The sequence below is a fragment of the Protopterus annectens genome, chromosome 7.part1, assembly GCF_019279795.1.
Source record: "Protopterus annectens isolate FY-2018-M chromosome 7.part1, PAN1.0, whole genome shotgun sequence".
In the NCBI taxonomy this organism is placed as follows: domain Eukaryota; kingdom Metazoa; phylum Chordata; order Ceratodontiformes; family Protopteridae; genus Protopterus; species Protopterus annectens.
Window position 1 is genome coordinate 191727861 of NC_056740.1, and position 20166 is coordinate 191748026.

Here is a 20166-nt window from a genome sequence, read left to right on the forward strand (position 1 = left end):
AACAATGCATAGCTTTACATCTTAGTACTTTTAACTGTAAGAGCATGCTTCAGCACATTTTATTTTTGTTGGGATAGATGGGATGCAGTGATTGGTGATTAAAACTCCCACAGATGCACTATATATTATCATGTTACTTACCAACTCACCGCCACATACTCCCCACTGTTCCATCTATACTCACTAAAAGCTTTCCCATAAAATGTCAATGAACCTAATATGAACTGGTCCACATTCTCTTCCTTTGGCAAACTGACTAGTATTTTTAGTTTTTCCTTTCTTCTTTTATCTTCATTACATCTTCAAGATTATCCACACAATTCTGTACAGCAACCATGGAAATCCACTCTTTAGTCTTGACTGCTTTATTGAACAAATTCACAGAAGTTAAGCATGTTTGTCATCTAGACTTCATCAGAATTCATTTTTCAGAAAACACTTTCCTCCTTTATCTATACATTTTACCCCTCATCATCTTCTTTCAGCTGTTCCTGTTAGGGGTCGCCACAGCGGATCATCTGTTTCCATTTCTTCCTGTCCTCTGCATCATGCTCTTTCACACCAACCGCCTGCATGTCCTCTCTCACCACATCCATAAACCTCATCTTAGGCCTTCCTCTTTTTCTCTTACCTGGCAGCTCCATCCTTAGGATCCTTTTCCCAATAAACCCAGCATCCCTCCTCAGCACATGTCCAAACCAAAGCAATCTCGCCTCTCTTGCTTTGTCTCCAAACTGTCCAACCTGAGCTGACCCTCTAATATACTGATTCCTAATCCTGTCCATCCTTGTCACATCCAGTGCAAATCTTAACATCCAGCTTTAACTACTGCCTTTTCGACAATGCTACCATCTCCAACCCATATAGCATAGCTGGTCTCACTACCCTCTTGTAGACCTTCACTTTCACTCTTATTAGTACCAGTCTGTCACAAATCACTCCTGACACTCTTCTCCACCCATTCCACCCTGCCTGTACTCTCTTCTTCACCTCTCTTCCACACTCACCATTACTCTGAACTGTTGATCCCACGTTCTTCAACTCATCCACCTTTACCAACTCTACTCCCTGCATCCTCACCATTCCTCTACCCTCCCTTTAATTTACACACATATATTTTGTTTTAGCCCTGCTGACCTTCATTCCTCTCCTCTCTAAAGCATATCTGCACCTCTCCAGGGTCTCCTCAACCTGGTCCCTACTCTCACTGCATATCACAATGTCATCTGCAAACATCATAGTCCACGGGGCCTCCTGTCTAATCTCATCCGTCAACCTGTCCATCACCACTGCAAATAAGAAAGGGCTCAGAGCTGATCCTTGATGTAATCCCACCTCCACCTTAAACGTATCTGTCACTCCCACTGCAGTCCTCACCAATGTCACACTACCCTTGTACATATCCTGTACCACTCTTACATACTTCTCTGCCACTCCCGACTTCCTCATACGATACCACAACTCCTCTCTAGGCACCCTGTCATATGCTTTCTCTAAGTCCACAAAAACACAATGCAACTCCTTCTGACCTTCTCTGTATTTCTCCAACAACACTCTCAGAGCAAATATTGCATCTGTAGTGCTCTTTCCTGGCATGAAACCATACTGCTGATTACTAATCATCACCTCCCTTCTTAACCTAGCTTCCACTACTCTTTCCCATAACTTCAAGCTGTGACTGATCAATTTTATCCATCTGTAGTTACTGCAGCTCTGCACATCACCCTTATTCTTAAAGATAGGTACCAAAACACTTTTTCTCCACTACTCAGGCATCCTCTGACTTTCAAAATTTCATTAAACAATCTGGTTAAAAATTCCACTGCCATTTCTCCTAAGCACCTCCATGCTTCCACTGGTATGTCATCTGGGCCAACAGCCTTTCCATTCTTCATCCTCTTCATAGCTGTCCTTACTTCCTCCTTGCTAATCTGCTTCACTTCCTGATTCACTATCCCCACATCATCCAACCTTCTCTCTCTCTCATTCTCTTCATTCATCAGCCCTTCAAAGTACTCCTTCCATCTACTCAACACACTCTCCTCACTTGTGAGTACGTTTCCCTCACTGTCCTTTATCACCCTTACCTGCTGCACATCTTTCCCAGCTCTGTCCCTCTGTCTAGCCAATCGGTACAGGTCCTTTTCTCCCTCTTTAGTGTCCAATCTCTCATACAACTCGATATGCCTTATCCTTAGCCTTCGCCACCTCTCTCTTTGCCATGCGCCTCATCTCCTTATACTCATGTCTACTTTCTTCATCTCTTTGACAATCCCACTTCTTCTTCGCCAGCCTCTTCTTCTGTATACTCTCCTGTACTTCCTCATTCCACCACCATGTCTCCTTGTCCTCCTTCCTCTGTTCAGATGTCACACCAAGCACTTTCCTAGCAGTCTCCCTTACTAGCTCTGCTGTAGTTACCCAGCTATTCGGTAACTCTTCATTGCCTCCCAGTGCCTGTCTTAACTCTTCCCTGAACTCCACCTCACAAGCACCCTTTTTTAACTTCTACCATTTAATCCTTGGCACTGCTTTCACACTCCTCCTCTGCTTCTTGATCACCAACATCATCCTGCAGACCACCATTCTATGCTGCTTAACTACACTTTCCCCAGTCACCACTTTACAGTCTCCAATCTCCTTCAGACTGGCCCTCCTACATAGGATATAATCCACCTGTGTGCATCTTCCTCCACTCTTGTACGTCACCCTATGCTCCTCCCTCTTCTTAAAATACGTATTTACCACAGCCATGTCCATCCTTTTCGCAAAATCCACAATCATCTAACCTTCTTCTCCTTAACACCATACCTACCCATCACTTCCTCATCCCCTCTGTTCACTTCACCATCATGCCCATTGAAGTCCGCTCCAATCACTAGTCTCTCACCCTTGGGTACACTCACCACCACTTCATCCAACTCATTCCAAAATATTTCTTTCTCATCCATCGCACACCCAACTTGTGGAGCATATGCACTAACAACATTCATCATTACACCATCAATTTCAAGCTTCATAAACATCACTCTATCAGACACTCTCTTCACCTCCAAAACACTCTTGGCATACTGTTCTGTTAGGATAACCCCTACCCCATTTCTTCTGCCATCCACACCATGATAGAACAATTTGAACCCACTTCCTGTACACTTGGCCTTACTTCCCTTCCATCTGGTCTCTTGCACGCACAATGGTATATGTGGCTGGTTACCAGGAATGCTCAGCATTTTATGTTGGGAAAACTAACAGAGTTTAAAGAAAGGATACGTGAACATTTAGGAGACATCAAGAGTGGAAAAAATACTAATGCTTTAGCCATGCATATAAAAGTTTGTCCACAGCATAGGTTTAAATTTATAGTAATAGAACAGGTTATCAAAGATAATAGCAGATATACCATGAAAGAACACTTAAATTTGAACTAAAATGGCAGCTTACTTTAGAAACACAAAACCCGCGGTGGTGGTGCTGCGGTAGCGTTGTCGCCTCACAGTAAAACGCTGTCCGGTTCGATTCTCAGCTACAGTGTCTTCTGAGTGGAGACATGGGTGAATGGGCATACCTTCGTTGAAGGTTGTGCGTCAGGGCTGGTAACTCAGCACGTACAAATCAACTACCAATCATTAGCGGACCGGAGTTCCGCTGTGGCGACTCCTAACCGGGAAAAGCTGAAAGACACAACAACTTTAGAAACACAAAACCCATCAGGGCTAAATAAGTGTTGTTCTATCAACTCAGTTTTGAAACTAAGACATTTAGAAATTTGATTTTAAATACAGACACATATACATACACATATATACATATTTTTATAGGTGAATATGTTTGGGGGTATATGTATGTCTTTTATTGTTTGGAAAAGGTTTTATATAAAATATGTACTGTTGTAATTGTTAGGAATGAATGCATTTTTAAATTTAAAATTTTTGATTGCAGTAAATCTGGGGGTGGGATTTACTGAATTAATTGGTTGAACGGCCATTCAACAAAATAATATAGACCCCTCATCTTTTACCCAATATCCCTCTGTTGTAGCACCTATAGTCACTATGGACCAGGGGTTAGACACATCCTCTGTTGCTGTTGGGATCTCCTCAGTGGGAAATGAAGAGCCACTATTGTTGGTCCTGGGAGACAGAACAGGGAAGGTTTCCTTGTTTATTTAAAATGCTGTGCTCATCCCTGGAGAACCTGCTGTTGCCATTAATGACACAGTTGGCCACAAGTTATCTGTCAAAAAGAAACAGAAACCTAAACGTGTATCTACTCCTCAAATTTCTCTAGACATGAGTAGTTTACCAGATCTGGATCAGGGTTTAATTCAGGCAAGTGATCCTTCTTACAAGGTGTTTTCTGGTAAAAAGAAACAGCAATGCCTCTTTTCCTGAACAGATTCAAGATTTTAAATATGGACATGATCGTGAAGGAACAGATGCAGAGTTTTCCACCTCAGATTTATGATTCAAACTCGGAGGAGAGCACAATAACTGATTCTCCCTGTGGGGATTTTCTCTTTCCCTGAAACTATTTCCAGAATGTGCCAGTGTTTTCAGTGGGATAATACTGAGGCTTCTTAGTGCCTCAGAAAATACTATGAGCTGTTACAGATGGAATTTACAGAACCTTCTCCCATTCCTCCAGTGTTACCAGCTTTGGAAGATGTGTATGTGTCAATGCCTGTAATTTTCCTGACAGTCACCCTACTTCCCCTAAAAAGGCAGACAGACTCAATAAAGTTCTTCACTCTTAAGTTTTTATACACTCATCCCAAACCTGAACCAGCAGCTACAGCTTTAGTTAATCCTACTGCTGCTAAACATTTAGTTAATGCCAATCTTACACTTTCTTACAAGGACTGAAAACTGCTAACTATGGGGAAAAATGTATGCTGCTGCAGCTTTGATTTTCAAAATTTTGAATTGTCAGGCTCATATGTTAAAGTTTATTCTGACTAATTGTGAAAGTATGAGGAATACTTTGTCTGCAATTTCTTCTTGTGAAGAAACTCTGCTTTAAATTAGCTTAACTTCTTCCATCGTACAGGTCACAACTCATTGTTTAAAGTGTGTGTATGACTGTGTTGATATTTCTTCCAGAGCTATGACCACACATACCATTTTGGGGAGGTTTGCCTAGTTGCATTCCCAGAATCTCCCAGATTAATGTGAAAAGTGAGATTTTAAATTCTCATTTGGACAGAGATTTAGTTTATGGTCCCCGTTGCAGATGTTATCAAAAAGTGTGAAGAGATGGACAAACTGATACAGGGAATCTCTAAACGTTTTCAGCCCTCCTTTTCCAACCTTGCTAAGGGATTCTCTAACACTTCACCCAGCTTCGGAAAGAAACAAAATAAACAGTCTCAGCAAAATGCTGGCAAACAGAGGTTTAAGAAGAAATTGCAAGGGGATTCCAAAAAAGAAAACAGATCCGCCCAAAACCAAGGACAATCCAACAAGTCAGAATAACTATTTAAGGAACCTTGTTTCCCCCTCCCACACTGGCAGTCCATTTTCCCTTCCAGAAAGTCTTAATCTCCACTTCTCTTTCTGGCAACAGACAGTTTCAGACAAACAGGTTCTGAACATCATTCTTCAAGGTTACAGACAGCAGTTGGAGGGATTTTTTTCTTTCCAAGGGTCAGTTTCTCATCCAGAAAATCGGACTCCTCCTTGTCCCCCTGTCCTTCAACACATGTTGTCTGAGGGAGTGACAGAGCCAATTCCTCCTTCCCAGACTGAAAGGTTTTTATTCAAGGATATTTTTGGTGCCAAAGAAAGAAAAATGCTCGAAGACTATTTCTGGATCTTTCTGTCCTACATCAGTTTGTGATAGTGCCCAAGTTCAGAAATTCTGTCATTTAAGTTTCCTAGCAACACTAGATTTAAGAAAAAATATTTATCATCACATTGCTGTTCATCCAAACTTCAGGCGTTTAAGGTTTTGTGGGCCTGGATCACATTATCAGCTCTCTGCCTTTGGATTATTCACTGCACAATTTTTCCATATTAGACAACTTGCTTATCTGTGCAATATTTTTCAAAGTGTCAAGAATCTTTCACTTAGGTGAGAGATCTCTTACACAAGCTGGGATTCCAAGAGAACATTCAAAGCTCTTTTTTGACTCCATCACACAAGACTGTGCTATTCGGGTGTCGGCTAGATATTCAAGTAGATTTTCTTCCACGGGAAAAAAAAAAGATTTACATTTACATCTATTTCTAGAGTTTTCCACTCAGACTTTGTTCACAGTGATGGAATACCTCAGGATTTTAGGTCTCATGGCATCTATGATTCTCATGATATCCCTGGCAAGACTCCACGTGAAAAAGATACAATGGTACTGAATTATTTCTTGCCAGTACCATCATCGTCACCCATTTTTTATACGTTGAGTTGGGGTATCATGTCACCATCTCTCCCTAATTAATAACCCTGTCCTACCTTCTTCGACATCTATGCCTGATTGTTGCAGGTTTTCTCTCATACAATCCATCCACCTATTTGCTGGATGCCTTAATTTCTTCCTGTCTGTCCCAAATCTTCTTCACCAGATTGTCTTCTACTTTCCTACACATGTGCCTGGACCACCATAATCTGTTCACCTCGACCTTTTCTACAACTGGAGCTACTCGGGCTTCTGCTCTTATGTCCTCATTTCTTCATCTACCCCACAGTGTGCATCCTACCACCCATCTCAGGAAAGTACAGTTTTGTACCTACCATAAATGTAGATGTTCGAGTGTATACACTGCTGCAGTCATTACACTTGGGTTATCCTGCCATCAGGCGGTTCCCCAGTTGGCCTGAGTTCCAAAGTCTTGGTCCGGTGTTGGTTGCTGTCGCCTCCTCCCTGACATCAGTGCAACAGGGGTATATAAGATGCAGCCGACGCCATTTTCTTCAGTTTTTCTTGCCCCAGATGTCAGGTGCCCCCAAATAGGTAGGCAATTCAGATTGCTAATAAAACATACATAAGAAAAGCAAACAACGACTTTCAGTTACCAGCAAATACTCCCCATAGGTAGTAAAGGGTAGAAGACATAGGTACGTACCAGCAAGTAAGATGGGAAGAAAGGAGGGTAACCTGGACTGCAGCAGTGTATACACTCGAACATCTACATTTATGGTAGGTACAAAACTGTACTATGTTCATCGTGTTACACTGCTGCAGTCATTACACTTGGGTAGAATCCCAAAGCTGAGGTAGGGTGGCTGGTTCTATAAGGCATTAGGGGTGGCTATAAGGCCCTGCAGTACTACAGTGGCGAAGCCAGCTCTGGATTTAGAGTATAGAGGCAGATGGTAATGCTTGGTGGAGGTATGCACTGAACTCCATGTTGCTGCTTCCAAAATATCGTTGGTAGGTACTCCTCTGAGGTAGGCAGTTGAAGTGGTTGTTGCCCTGGTGGAGTGAGATCTAATGCTGCTAGGTACAGGTTTTCCATGGTGTGTATAGCAGAAACGTATACAATGTCCTATCCATTTTGAAACAGTCTGGTTTGAAATGGCTTTTCCCTGTGCCCCTGCAGCATATGCTACCAATAATTGCTCAGATTTTCTGAAAGCTTTGGTTTTGTCCAAGTAGAAGCGTAACTGCCTGTGAATGTCCAAAGAATGCAGTAGTCTCTCCCCTTTATTCTGTGGTTTTGGATAAAAAGTTGGCAAGTGAATAGTTTGGTTTAGAGCCACACTTGATACCACCTTTGGCATAAACGTAGGGTTAGATCTTAAAGACACCGTGTCCTGGTGGAAAATGAGGAAAGGTTCCACTGTCATTAGTGCCTGTAATTCTGAAACTCTTTGTGCTGATGTTATTGCCAGGAGCAGAGCAGTTTTCCAAGTGATATATTTTAATTCTGCTGTGTTAGCTGGCTCAAAAGGAGGTAAAGTTAATTTTTCCAAAACAAAGTTGAGGTCCCAAGTTGGAGTAGGTGCTCTACAGGGCGGTCTTATGTTTTTAGCCCTCTGAGGTACTGTTTTAGCAAAGGATTAGAGAAAATTGGTGGATCCGTGTTGTAATGAGCAGAGATGGCAGAGGCGTGGATCTTGATGGATGAAAAGGAGAGGCCTTTGTCCAGCATCTCAGTTAAATATTGTAGTATCTGAGGAATGTTTGGGACATGAGGGTCAAGGCTGTGTGCCTGGTTCCAGGCACAGAATCTCTTCCATTTATCCGAATAGGCTTTCCTGGTATTAGGCCTTCTGGCCTCCAGAATGACATCCATAACTGCTTTGGAGAGAGGCATTGCTCGCTTGACAAAGGAATCTTCCATGCAGCTAAGTTTAAGGTCTTTAGCTGGCTGTGAAGTATCTGATTGTTGTGCTGTGTCAGCAGATGTGGGATTTGAGGCAAAATCCAGGGTGGTCCTTGTGCTAAGTTCCTTAAGACTGGGTACCAGTGCTGGCGTGGCCAGTCTGGTGCAATCAGGATCATCTTTGGCTCTTCTTGTCTGGCTTTTATGAGTACCTTTGGAAGGAGAGGTAGTGGTGGGAAAGCGTATACCTGAAGGTTTTTCCAGCTGAATGAGAGGGCATCCACTTTCCATGCTTATGGATGGTAACTCCTTGTGCAGAATTTCTGTAGCTGGCAGTTCATTGGGGATGCAAACAGATCTATGTCCGGGCTCCACCATTTCTGTGTTATCATTCTGAATATTTATGGATTCAATTCCCATTCGTGGGGATCCACGATGTTTCTGCTTAAGTCGTCTGCCAGTGTGTTTTTCTCTCCTGGCAGGAATTGTTCTTGCAGATGGACTTGATAGTTTAGAGCTGTGTTCCACAAGGTCATGGCTTGTCTGCAGCGGGGGTAGGAGTGAGTGCCCCCTTGCTTGTTTATGTACCACATAACTGTGGTGTTGTCTGTCTTTAGTAGTAGTTGTCCCGGATGCAGCAGGTCCTTGAAAGCTATAAGTGCATTTTGTATAGCTAGCATCTCTTTTTGATTGATGTGAAGATGCCTTTGTTCTGTGGGCCACTTGCCCTGAATACATTTTTCTGCCATGTGTGCTCCCCAGGCGTAATCTGATGCATCTGTTTTCAGTGTTTGCCTGGCTGTGGGTTGAATAAAAGGCTGTCCCTTGTTGAGGTGACAAGCTTAAGCCCACCATCGAAACTCCTGTTGAAGGCAAGGAATTAGTGGTATAACTGTTTCCAAACTTTGACAGTGTTGAGACCATACACTCTTTAGGTACCACTGTAGTTTCCTCATATACAGTCTGGCATATGGAATTAGTAGTATGCAAGATGCCATGTAACCCAAGGCCTGCAGAATTTTTCTTGCAGGGAGTTGGGTCTTTGTTGCCATCAATTGAAAGTATTGAGTCAGTTGTCTTTGCTTGTCTGGCGTGAGATAAGCCATCTGGGCCATTGTGTTTAAGCTGGCACCCTGGAATATTATCTCTTGTGAGGGCACTAGTTTTGATTTCTTTTCGTTTACTGTGTACCCCAGGCAACTTACTTTTTTACAAACGCCAGATGCTTTAGAAGAATGTCCTTGCTCTCTGCTTGAATCAGGCAGTCGTCCAGGTATGGATAAATTTGAATTCCTTTCTGTCTGCAAAATGCAATTACTCGACCTTTGTGAAGACCCTGGGCGCAGTAGATAAGCCAAAGGGCAGTGCAGGGAATTGATAGTGCATTGAACCAGCTATGAATCTGAGGTATCTTCTGCAGTTTTGTCTGACAGGGACATGCAGGTATGCCTCCTTGAGGTCCAAAGTTACGAGCCAAGCCTTCTTGCCCAGCATGGGAAGAAGCTGCTGAAGTGTCAACATTTTGAATTTCGGAACATCCAGGTAAGTGTTTAGAGAAGAAAGATCCAGAATGGGCCTCCAGGCTTTGTCTTTTCTGGGAACCAGAAAGAGTCTCGAGTAAAATCCTTGTCCTTGCTCCTGTGGTGGTACCTTTTGAATAGCTCTCATGTCCATGAGTGTTGTAATTTGTTTTTGAGCCTCTGCCCATTGATTTGGTGGTAGATTTGGCATTCCTTTTAACCTTGGTAGAGTGTGAAAGTGGAACCTGTAACCTTGAGATACAATGTTGAGAACCCATTTGTCTTTGGTGATCATATGCCAATTGTGATATAAAAGTGCCAGTTTTCCTCCCAAGGGGGCTGCCAAGAGAGAGCTGTTTGGCAGCTGTAGTGGAAAGTCATTGGGGCTGCTTTTTATATGGTTGGGGCCTGTCTTCCCCTTCTTTCTGCCCCGATGCACCCTATTGTCGAGGCCTGTAAGGACCTTGTGGTTGACCTCTACCTCTTGGATGTCTGTATCTGCCCCTTTGAAGTCTGTCTGTAACTGGAAAGGACCAATTCTTTGTTGGCCAATTTCTGCTAAATCAAGGAGGCTGTACCTGTAAGAAATCCTTCACCGTTTGCATAGATTTTGCCTTATCCTCCATTTTCTTTAATACCTCTTCTGCCTTAACTCCAAATAACACATCCTGCTGCAAAGGTGCATCCAATAATTTTGCTTTAACATGATCTGGTAACGTATGTTCTTTTAACCAAGCATGTCTTCTAATGACAGAGCCTGTAACTGCTGCTCCACAGGAGGCCTCTAAAGAATCAAAACCACATTGCAAAGTATGTTTTCCCACTTGTTCAGCCGCATGCAATAAATCCTGCATTTCTTTAAAATTAGGAGGATCTGTATCTGGAAGCATTTTTTGTTTCAACTGAGACATCAAAAATTGCTGATATTTTAGTATGTGAAACTGGCAATTTAAGGTTCTCATTGCTAAAGTTGCAGACATATCTACTTTCTTTCCCCATCTGCCTAATGCTCTGGAATCTCTGTCAGAGGGAACTGGATTCTTTACTGATGAGGCCTTAACCCCTTTGGGTCCCTGAGAAATAGTTTCAGGGTCAGCAACAGGGCTTTTATACAGGAATTTGTGTGAGTCAGGGACTCTGTAGTATCTGTCAGGTTTAACTGCGGCTGGTGGTAAAGAACCAGGATTTAAGCTGGATTCAGTATACACATCATCCACAATATCTAACACTGGTGGAATAGCAAGGGGTCTGTGTTGAGGTAATAAAAGGAAGTCTCTGAGCCTTTTCTTGGATTCTGAGTAATCCTGGCCTTCCCAATGGAAATGCTCCCTCATGTTATGTAAGGTTTCCCCAAAGGAGTAGTCCTCAGGCGGAGAGGCCAATGGAATTGATTCCTCAGCATCAGAATCCTCATAAGGGGGTAAAGAATATCCTAGGTCTGAGGATGAATCTGAAGAAATGGACACCTGGTCGGATGAGTCATAGTCTGCATCCTGTCTAGGCCTTTTATCAGGAGGGGGGTGGGACCCCCTGATCAGAGTGATTAGGTCTTCGGCCATTTTGAGCATTTGTTTCTTAGGCATGGAGGCTTGTCCTGGAGAATGCTGTATCTGTTTCTTTGTTTTTAAAGGAGGCTTAGACTTAGCAGAGGGTTTAATGCTTAACTGAGTAGGTCTGAAAACACCCTCTGAAGCTGCGGGTTGCTCAGCTACTCCGGATCTCTCTGTAGGGTTACTATCGGTAGGCTGAAGGCCCAGCCATCTCCACATGGGAGTCGGAGGCGGCCTGTGGTTCTGCAGAAACGGTCATCAGGGGCTGCGAAGGCACCTCACTGAAAACCGGAGAACCGGCGACTGGCCTAGAAGAGGCTTGGTCAGTTTTGGGCCTCGGTTGCCTGTCCTTGTCTTTGTGCTTTTTATGTATTCCGGTCGTCGGAAGTTCCAACGGCATGGTGTAATTGAATTTTCTGCCAAAATAATGTCAGGCAAAATCAAACCGACGTTTAATAGTGCGCTTGTTAAACCTAGCACAAAACTGACAACCAGTGACGTTGTGGTCTGGGCCTAGGCATGGGATAAAATAGGAATGGAAATCCTTATGAGGTATTTGCTTCCCACAAGAAATACAGTTATTAACTTTTACTGACATCGGTCTGAGGCAAGAAAAAGTTTCCCCAATGGGGTACTTAGCTTTGTAGAAGACTTCGGTTCTGAATTCGGAATGAAAATCTCAGGAGTCGGCCGACCGGCACTTGCAAACTGCTTTTGCTTCGGGCATCATGCGGCAAGAAAGACTGAAGAAAATGGCACCGGCTGCATCTTATATACCCCTGTAGCACTGACGTCAGGGAGGAGGCGACAGCAACCGACACCGGACCAAGACTTTGGAACTCAGGCCGACTGGGGAACCGCCTGACGGCAGGATAACCCAAGTGTAATGACTGCAGCAGTGTAACACGATGAACATCTTCTTCTCTGTCAAATCTAGCTTCCTCAACTGCTCTGCCTTTACTGCCCAGGTTTCTGTACCATACAGTAAGACTGGTTGAAGCACTGTTTTGTACATCTCGGTGGTGCAGCGGTTAGCGTTGTCGCCTCACAGCAAGAGGTTCTCCCGTTCGATTCTTGGCTGGAGCGCCTTCTGTGCGGAGTCTGCATTTCCTCCCCGCAGTTGAGTGACATTACAGACATGCAGGTAGGTGCGTGCATGAATGGGTGTGCCTTCTTTGAAGGTTGGGCGTCGGGCTGGCAACTTGGCACCGTAAAAATCCACTGCCAATCATTAGCAGACCGGAGTTCTGCTGTGGCAACCCCTAACCGTGAAAAGCCGAAAGAAAGACTTTTCAGCTTCTTTGGCATTCTTCTGTCACACACTACTCTGACACTCAGTGCCACTTGACTGCAACCCCTCTAATTCTAGCTTTGACCTCCTCATTCAGGACTTTCTTTTTCCTCAAACACCCCCTCCCAGATACCTGAAGCTGTTAACTGGTTCCACTATTTTCCCCTTCTATCTCAATTTTCAGCTTTTGATTTCCCCCATTTGCTGCCATTACAATGGTCTTATGTGTACTCAGTTTCATCCCATGTGCTTTCAGTTTTGCATTCCATGCCCCTACCCTTTGTTGAAGTTCTCGCTCAGTGTTTGCTTGTAATGTGACATCATCTACATACAGCAAATTTGATGATCTGTTTGTTAATGAAGTCCATCACCATTATGAACAGCAGTGGGCTGAAAGCTGAGCCCTGATGCAGACCCAATCCCACTGGAAGCCCCTGTATAAGACAGAACACTGTTCGAACTTAAGTCATTGAGTCCTGGTACACAGCTTGCACTAATTCTACCAATGTTTCTGGGACTTCATACAACGGTAGGACTACCCAAATCAGCTTTCTTGGGACCTTGTCATATTCTTTCTCCAAGTATAGCTAATGTACCAACTCCCATTATCTGGGATTTCGCAGAAGAGAAATCACTTGGTGGAGACAGCAAATATCCCTAAATCCAGGTCTCCCATACTTCCCCCTGCAATGAAGCAGTCAGTCACCACAGACTCCTTGGACTTTGCTAGAGGACCAGTTTCAGGAAGGATAAAAGTATAAAGTGTTTCGGACACTAAGACTAGACAAAGCACATAAATATAAAAGAGATGCCTGTTCTGATCAAGGCACTCAACTCTCTGAATCATCTTTGGTCCCCTAGAACTCTTCAAGTTGTTACAGAGAATTCTACAGTCATGTAGTACATTAACGAGCAAAGGGGAATCCGTTCTTGCCATCTTTGCAGACTAGCCATGTTAGCTTGGGATATAGCTTCACAGCACAATCTCACTGTACAGACCTAATATATCCAGTTGAAGCAAAACTGCATGGCAGACAACCAGAGCAGGACAAACCCAGACCTTCATGAATGGAAACTAGATCAGGGGATCTTCCAAGATTTGATCCATTTGTGGAGAGTTCCTCAAGTAGACCTCTATGCCTTCTCTCTGAACAATAAATCAAATGGCAAAATTCTGTGACATGACTCCATGCAACAAGGCCGGAAGATGGATGCTTTTTCTTTTCTTTAGACAGGAATGTTCTTGTATTCTTCTGTACCCTTTCCATTAATAGGGTATTTCCAAAGATTCAGAAGGAATCCCCAAAGATCATTATGGTGACTCCTTTCTGGCTTAGGCAACACTGGTTCTTTCTTCTTTTGGAAATATCCAGGGGCAATTACCACAAGCTTCCTCAAAGAATAGATCTAGTCACACAAGAACAGGGGTGTTTGATGCAGCCAGTCTCAATTAACTTCAACTGGCTACCTGGATGATAGGGGGTCTTAACTCCCTTTAGGCACCTGCTTACTGAGGATGTACAGCAGGTACTAATGGAGGCAAGAATGCCTGCTGCTAGAAAATCATCTATTAGCAAATGGAAAAGGTTTTCTAGTTGGTACCAACAACTAACCAGTTCCCATTCAGGGTTAGTATTTCTCCAGTTTTACAATATTTATACGAGTTACTATCCTTTGACCTTTCTTATTTTTCCATTAATGTTAATTTACTGGCATTTCAGCATGGCTGCACATGGATTCTACTCTTTCAATGCATTTTTATGTCAAAATGTTTTTGAAAGGGGTTTGCATAAGAGACCACCAAGAAAACTGATGGCTCCTCCTTGGGATCTTAATTTTGTATTAGAGAAGCTAACACTTGCTCCATTTGAACCAGCTCAGATTGCTGACTTGAGGTTTTTAACATGGAAAACTGTTTTATTGATTGCTTCGACCTCTGAAAGAAGAGTATCTGTGTTACGGTCTCTTATGGTGAGGCAACCCTATCTCATTTTCCCCAGAGGCAGGGTTTGTTTGAGAACTAATCTTTCTTTTATGCCTGAAGTGGTACCCAAGTTTATTTCAAGCCAAATTACTCATCTCCCCGTTTTCTTTCCTGAGCTTAGAAATGAAGGAGAAAGGATATCCCATACCTTGGATGCTCATAGACAACTCAGATAACTATCTTGACAGAACATTTTTCAGATATTTGGATCAGTTGGTCACATCTTGTAAAGGTAAGAAGAAGGGGCAACCTGTGTCAAAACAGACTATTTCCAAATGGTTGTCTCAGGCTATATTACGTTTTGTTCTACTCACCACAACAAAACTATTCCAGGCAGGATAAAGGCCCACTCTATCAGGGACTTGGCTTCTTCTATGGCTTTTTGGAAAGAGATATATTCCAAAAGTAGAGAGAAGCAGCAGCAACTTGGTCGACTGTACATAAATTTACAAAGCATTACAATGTTGACTCCTTCTCTAGGTCTAGATTAGGCTTTGTTAGGACCATTCCCCAGGGGATCCTGGAATCCTTCCCTTCCATCTCCCAAAAGTAGCAAGCTACAGTAACCTACCCATATAGCTAAGGCTACTGCTGCAGTGATCAATATGATGAACATGCAACAGTTATGCGAGTAAACTTAGCATAACAGTAGATGTTTGAATGATCACTGGTGCAGTAATCACTCCCTCCCTCCCTCCCTTCTTCCATCCCCCTTCTGTTTTTTTTTTTTTGCTATGCAGGGATGTATGTATATGTATATATTTTCACTCCGAGTTATATCCTCTCAAGGCTCAGCCTCCCTCTGTCACGTGGCTTGACAGTTCTGAAGGGCTTGGTGCTCAGCTCAAGCTGCCTAATGGTTTGAAAATGTGGAAGGTGCCCTGAAGCCTTGGATGCTGGATGGCTGTTATATCCTTGGCAGGATATAACCCCACATAGCTAAGGCTACTGCAGCAGAGATCATGTTATGGTAGGTTTACTTACACAACTGCATTTTTTCCCCATTTTCAAAAAACATTGTTGACTGATGACTCTAAATTATTAACATATACTGCATTTACCCATGTATTTATAGGTGTGGGTTATAATTGGAAGGGGGCCACAATGACATTATTTATATAAGCTAGTTAGCAAATAAACAAATCAAATTAAAAAGAAATATAGTTACCTCATCATGAAGTGAATACACAGAGTGTAAAAATTCTGTAGGCGGTGCTGGTGGACAAGGTAACTGTACTGGTCCCCCTAAAACAAATTAAGTAAACAAAAAATAAATTGGCTACAGATGATCATCTTTTGAGAGTTTCTCACATACTGACTAAAGCACAAGTATGAATGTAACACTATTTTGTAAGTGAAATTAAATACAGATAGTGAACTAGTAACATAATGACTTCCAGAACTGTTCGGAAAATACAAAGACAGCATACAAAAAAGTACAATTTCGTGTGTGTGTGTGGGGGGGGGGGGGTGTCAAAAAGGCATTATAAGCCAGTAATTATTTCTAACTTCTACATTTTTGTACTAGCAGCTACACTGCTAGCTAATGTGAGATCACTGAAAGCAAGATGGACTACTACTAGAGATTAAAACTCTCAAACAAGAAGAAGGAGAGAAATACCGGTTTATTTTTGATTACTGAGACATGGCTCACCCATAAGGTATAGAAGCTTCTGAAGGAGAGAAATGCAGCTTACAGGGCTAAGGACAAAGCAGCCCTAAGTGTAGCTAGAGGTAATCTGAGGAGTGGTATAAAGGAGGCTAAGAGGGAGTATGGCAGAAAGGTACAGAGCCACTTTGAAGACATGAAGGATGAAAGGAGACTATGGCAAGGCATACAGGAAAACACTGTCTACAAAATCAAGTCACAGTGTGAGGACAGCATCGAATTCCTGGACGGTCTCAACATCTTCTTTGGTAGATTTGAGGAAAGAAACAACAGGTTGGCATTAAAGCTACCCACTTATGAGAAGGATTCAATACTCAGCCTCAGCACAGAGGAGGCAAGAAGAGAGCTAAGGAGAGTGAACCCCAGGAAGGCTGCTGGCCCAGACAACATACTGGGCAATGTGTTAAAAGGCTGTGCTGATCAACTAAGCACAGTGCTCAAGGAAATATTTAACACCTCTCTTGCCATGGCAAAAGTACCCTCATGCTACAAGGAAACTAACATCATTCCACTACCGAAGAAAACCACTCCCTCCAGCCCTAATGACTACAGACCAGCTGCTCTGACATCCACTGTTATGAAACGTTTTGAGCAGCTGATAAAAAAAAGCTTCTTTCATCATGCCTACCTCCTGATTTAGACCCTCTGCAGTTTGCGTACAGAGCTAACCGTTCTACGGCTGATGACATTATCAGTAGCACTACACATCTCCTTTGAGCATTTAGATAGCAAAGACAACTATGTGAGGATGCTGTTCATAGACTTCAGTTCTGCATTTAATACAGTGGTACCAATGCAGCTGACAGAAAAACAGGCATACATAGCAATCAGTGAACATCTCTGTAACTGGATCCTGGACTTCCTGATAGAGAGACCACAGAGGGTGTGTTCAGGTAAGAACAAATCAAACTGCATCACAATTAACACCAGCAATCCACAGCGATGTGTTCTCAGTCCTTTGTTATTCACCATCCTGACCCACAACTGCTAAGCTAAGCACAAGTCCAACCATATCATCAGGTTTGGTGATGACAATACAGTCATGGGGCTCATCACAAAGGAGGATGAAAGGGTGTAGAGAGAGAAGGTGGCATCTCTGCTCAGTTGTTGTGAGGGGAACAACCTTGACCTGAATGTAAGCAAGACCAAAGAGATTATCATCAACTTCAGGAAAAGGAGAACAAACCACCCAGTGCTCAGGATCAATGGTGAGAGTGTGGAGAGGATTAAGAGTACAAAATTCTTGGGTGTAGACATATCACAGGATCTCTTGTGGTTGGGAAACACCAGCCAACTGGTCAAGAAAGCACACCAATGCCTTCACTTTTTAAAATGGCTGAAAAAAGCTAAGCTTCTTCCTCATATTCTCTCCACCTTCTACAGAAGTGCAATAGAGAGCATCCTCACCTGCAACTTCACAGTGTGATTTGGAAGCTACACAGTTACACAAAGGAAGGTGCTACAAAGAGTGGTGAGGGTTGCAGAGGAAGTAACAGGTTCCAGTCTTACACCAATACAACATCTTTATTCTGTAAGAAGCATCCAAAAGGCCACCAAAATAATATAAGATAACATGTATCCTGCGCATGGACTGTTTAAGCATCTGGCATTGGGCAGGAGATATTGCAGCATCCGCTGCAGGACTACAAAATTCAGTAACAATTTCTACCTTACAGTGATTAGACATCTGAACTCTGGCACTAGTCCCAGAGTCCCAGGGGTCTGAACACATAATACTTAAATTTTTATTTGTGCAATATATACTGACATATATTCCAAGGAAGTGCAACATTTATTTATTATATCCATAGTCAGTATTATTTAACTTACTCAAGTGCAATATTAGACAAATAACTTGGGCATTTCAAACATTGTTTTATGTACTGCGGTGGTGGTGCTGCGGTAGCGTTGTCGCCTCATAGCAACACGTTGTCCCGTTCGATTCTCAGCTAGAGCGTCTTCTGTGTGGAGGCATACGTGAATGGGGTGTGCCTTCGTTGAAGGTTGTGCGTCAGGGCTGGTAACCTGGTACATAAAAATCCACTACCAATCATTAGCAGACCGGAGTTCCACTGTGGCGACCCCTAACCGGGAAAAGCCGAAAGACACAAACAAACAAACAAAGGGTAGTTAATTTAACTCACGGGAGGGTATTCTTTTTATATATGAGTATTGGCAAATGTTTCTTCTCTTTCTTGCATGTACTGGAAGTAGTACTGAATTTGTTAGTTATGTTGATTCCTTTACTTGTGTGTGTTGTTTCACTTTCCTTTGTAATCTCAGGAACTGAGCTGATGCACAAAATTTCATTTAGGCCACGTGTGTATAGTTCTAAATGACAATAAAGTTTACTTTGACTAAATACTAAATTATGGTGAGGCATAAGGACAGAAATAATCACAGGTAATAAAATCTTAAAGGTAAAGTAAAAAATTGTGTGGGGAAATGGAAATCCTACATTAAGACCAATAACAAGATTATTCTGAAAATAATGAATACTGCTATTCCTAAAAAATGTTTAACAGCTGTGTACTTAGCTAATGGAGGCTCAAGAGATACAGATAGAAATATGTACCTTAAAAGATGAATAAGCTAGTGTCAATCCTGTATTAAACAAAAATGCTAGTTGTTGTAAAACTCATAGGAACTGAAGAACTATCTCCATTAATGGAAACATTCTGACATTATACAGAAAATCTATTCAAATTACAACATCAACACTTTCAAGCTTTAATTCCCTCAGTGAGAACCTTTTCCAACTTTTATTTTTTAACTAATGTCCAATGCCACCTCCTGTCCCTTAAACTTCCTTGAAACTGTAGTTTTATTGGCCATTTTGGGTCAATTCCAATCTCTTTTTGGACTTGTTGGCTGTTGGTGAAGCACCCACCAAGAGGAGAAAACGCTGAGAGAAGAAAGGAGCCACTTTTGAGATTTTAAGTATTTTGCTTCGGATTATTTGTTAAGTTTTTCTGCATTGCCGCCTACTTTTGAGCATTTTCTGGCTTGTTAAACTTGATTTCTGTGTTGGTAACTGTATTTAGAACACAACCTAGAGCTGATTACTGAATTTCCTGCCTGCACTTATTTTTAAAATCGTTTTTTTTTTCTTAAAACTTGCATTTTATCTGTCTCTGGCCTAGCACTCAAGTGTGGGGTCATTTACTGCACTGTTCTAACTTGTTGATACTTGTGAACCTCTGCTTTCCTTAAAAAAAAAACTTGCTTTTTTCCCCACTTTTCTGAGATTTAAAAAAGTTCAGTTACAGATTTGCTGTTCTGAACTGTTTGTAAGTTTCTTGGAGGCCATTGTTTGCTTGGGCTAAAGGGAAGTCTCTGTGTTCATCAGTGGCAGTGATAAACATTGAGTAGCCTGCCTGCCCCTGTGGGAGTGGTTACTGCCTTGAAACTGTAGTTTTATTGGCCATTTTGGGTCAATTCCAAACTCCTTGATTTCCCTCTCTTAAAACCCGATTGCCTTGTGGTTTTGGCGTCTTTTTGGACATGTTGGCTGTTGGTGAAGCACCCACCAAGAGGAGAAAATGCTGAGAGAAGAAAGGAGCCACTTTTGAGATTTTAGGTATTTTGCTTCAGATTATTTAAGTTTTTCTGCATTGCCGCCTACTTTTGAGCATTTTCTGGCTTGTTAAACTTGATTTCTGTGTTGGTAACTGTATTTAGAACACAACCTAGAGCTGATTACTGAATTTCCTGCCTGCACTTATTTTTAAAATCGTTTTTTTTCTTAAAACTTGCATTTTATCTGTCTCTGGCCTAGCACTCAAGTGTGGGGTCATTTACTGCACTGTTCTAACTTGTTGATACTTGTGAACCTCTGCTTTCCTTAAAAAAACAAAAAAACAAAAAATATCTTGCTTTTTTCTCACTTTT

At 42.3% G+C, this 20166-nt stretch overlaps 1 protein-coding gene across 1 annotated transcript in view; it reads right to left on the minus strand.

The window, feature by feature from the left end:
- The window catches only part of IRAK2 (interleukin 1 receptor associated kinase 2), an 862709-nt gene that overhangs the window by 561070 nt on the left and 281473 nt on the right, over window positions 1–20166 (minus strand). The window contains exon 4 of the mRNA XM_044078636.1: window positions 15775–15851. Coding sequence (XP_043934571.1) covers window positions 15775–15851 — 77 coding nt within the window. The remainder of the gene's footprint in view (window positions 1–15774; window positions 15852–20166) is intronic.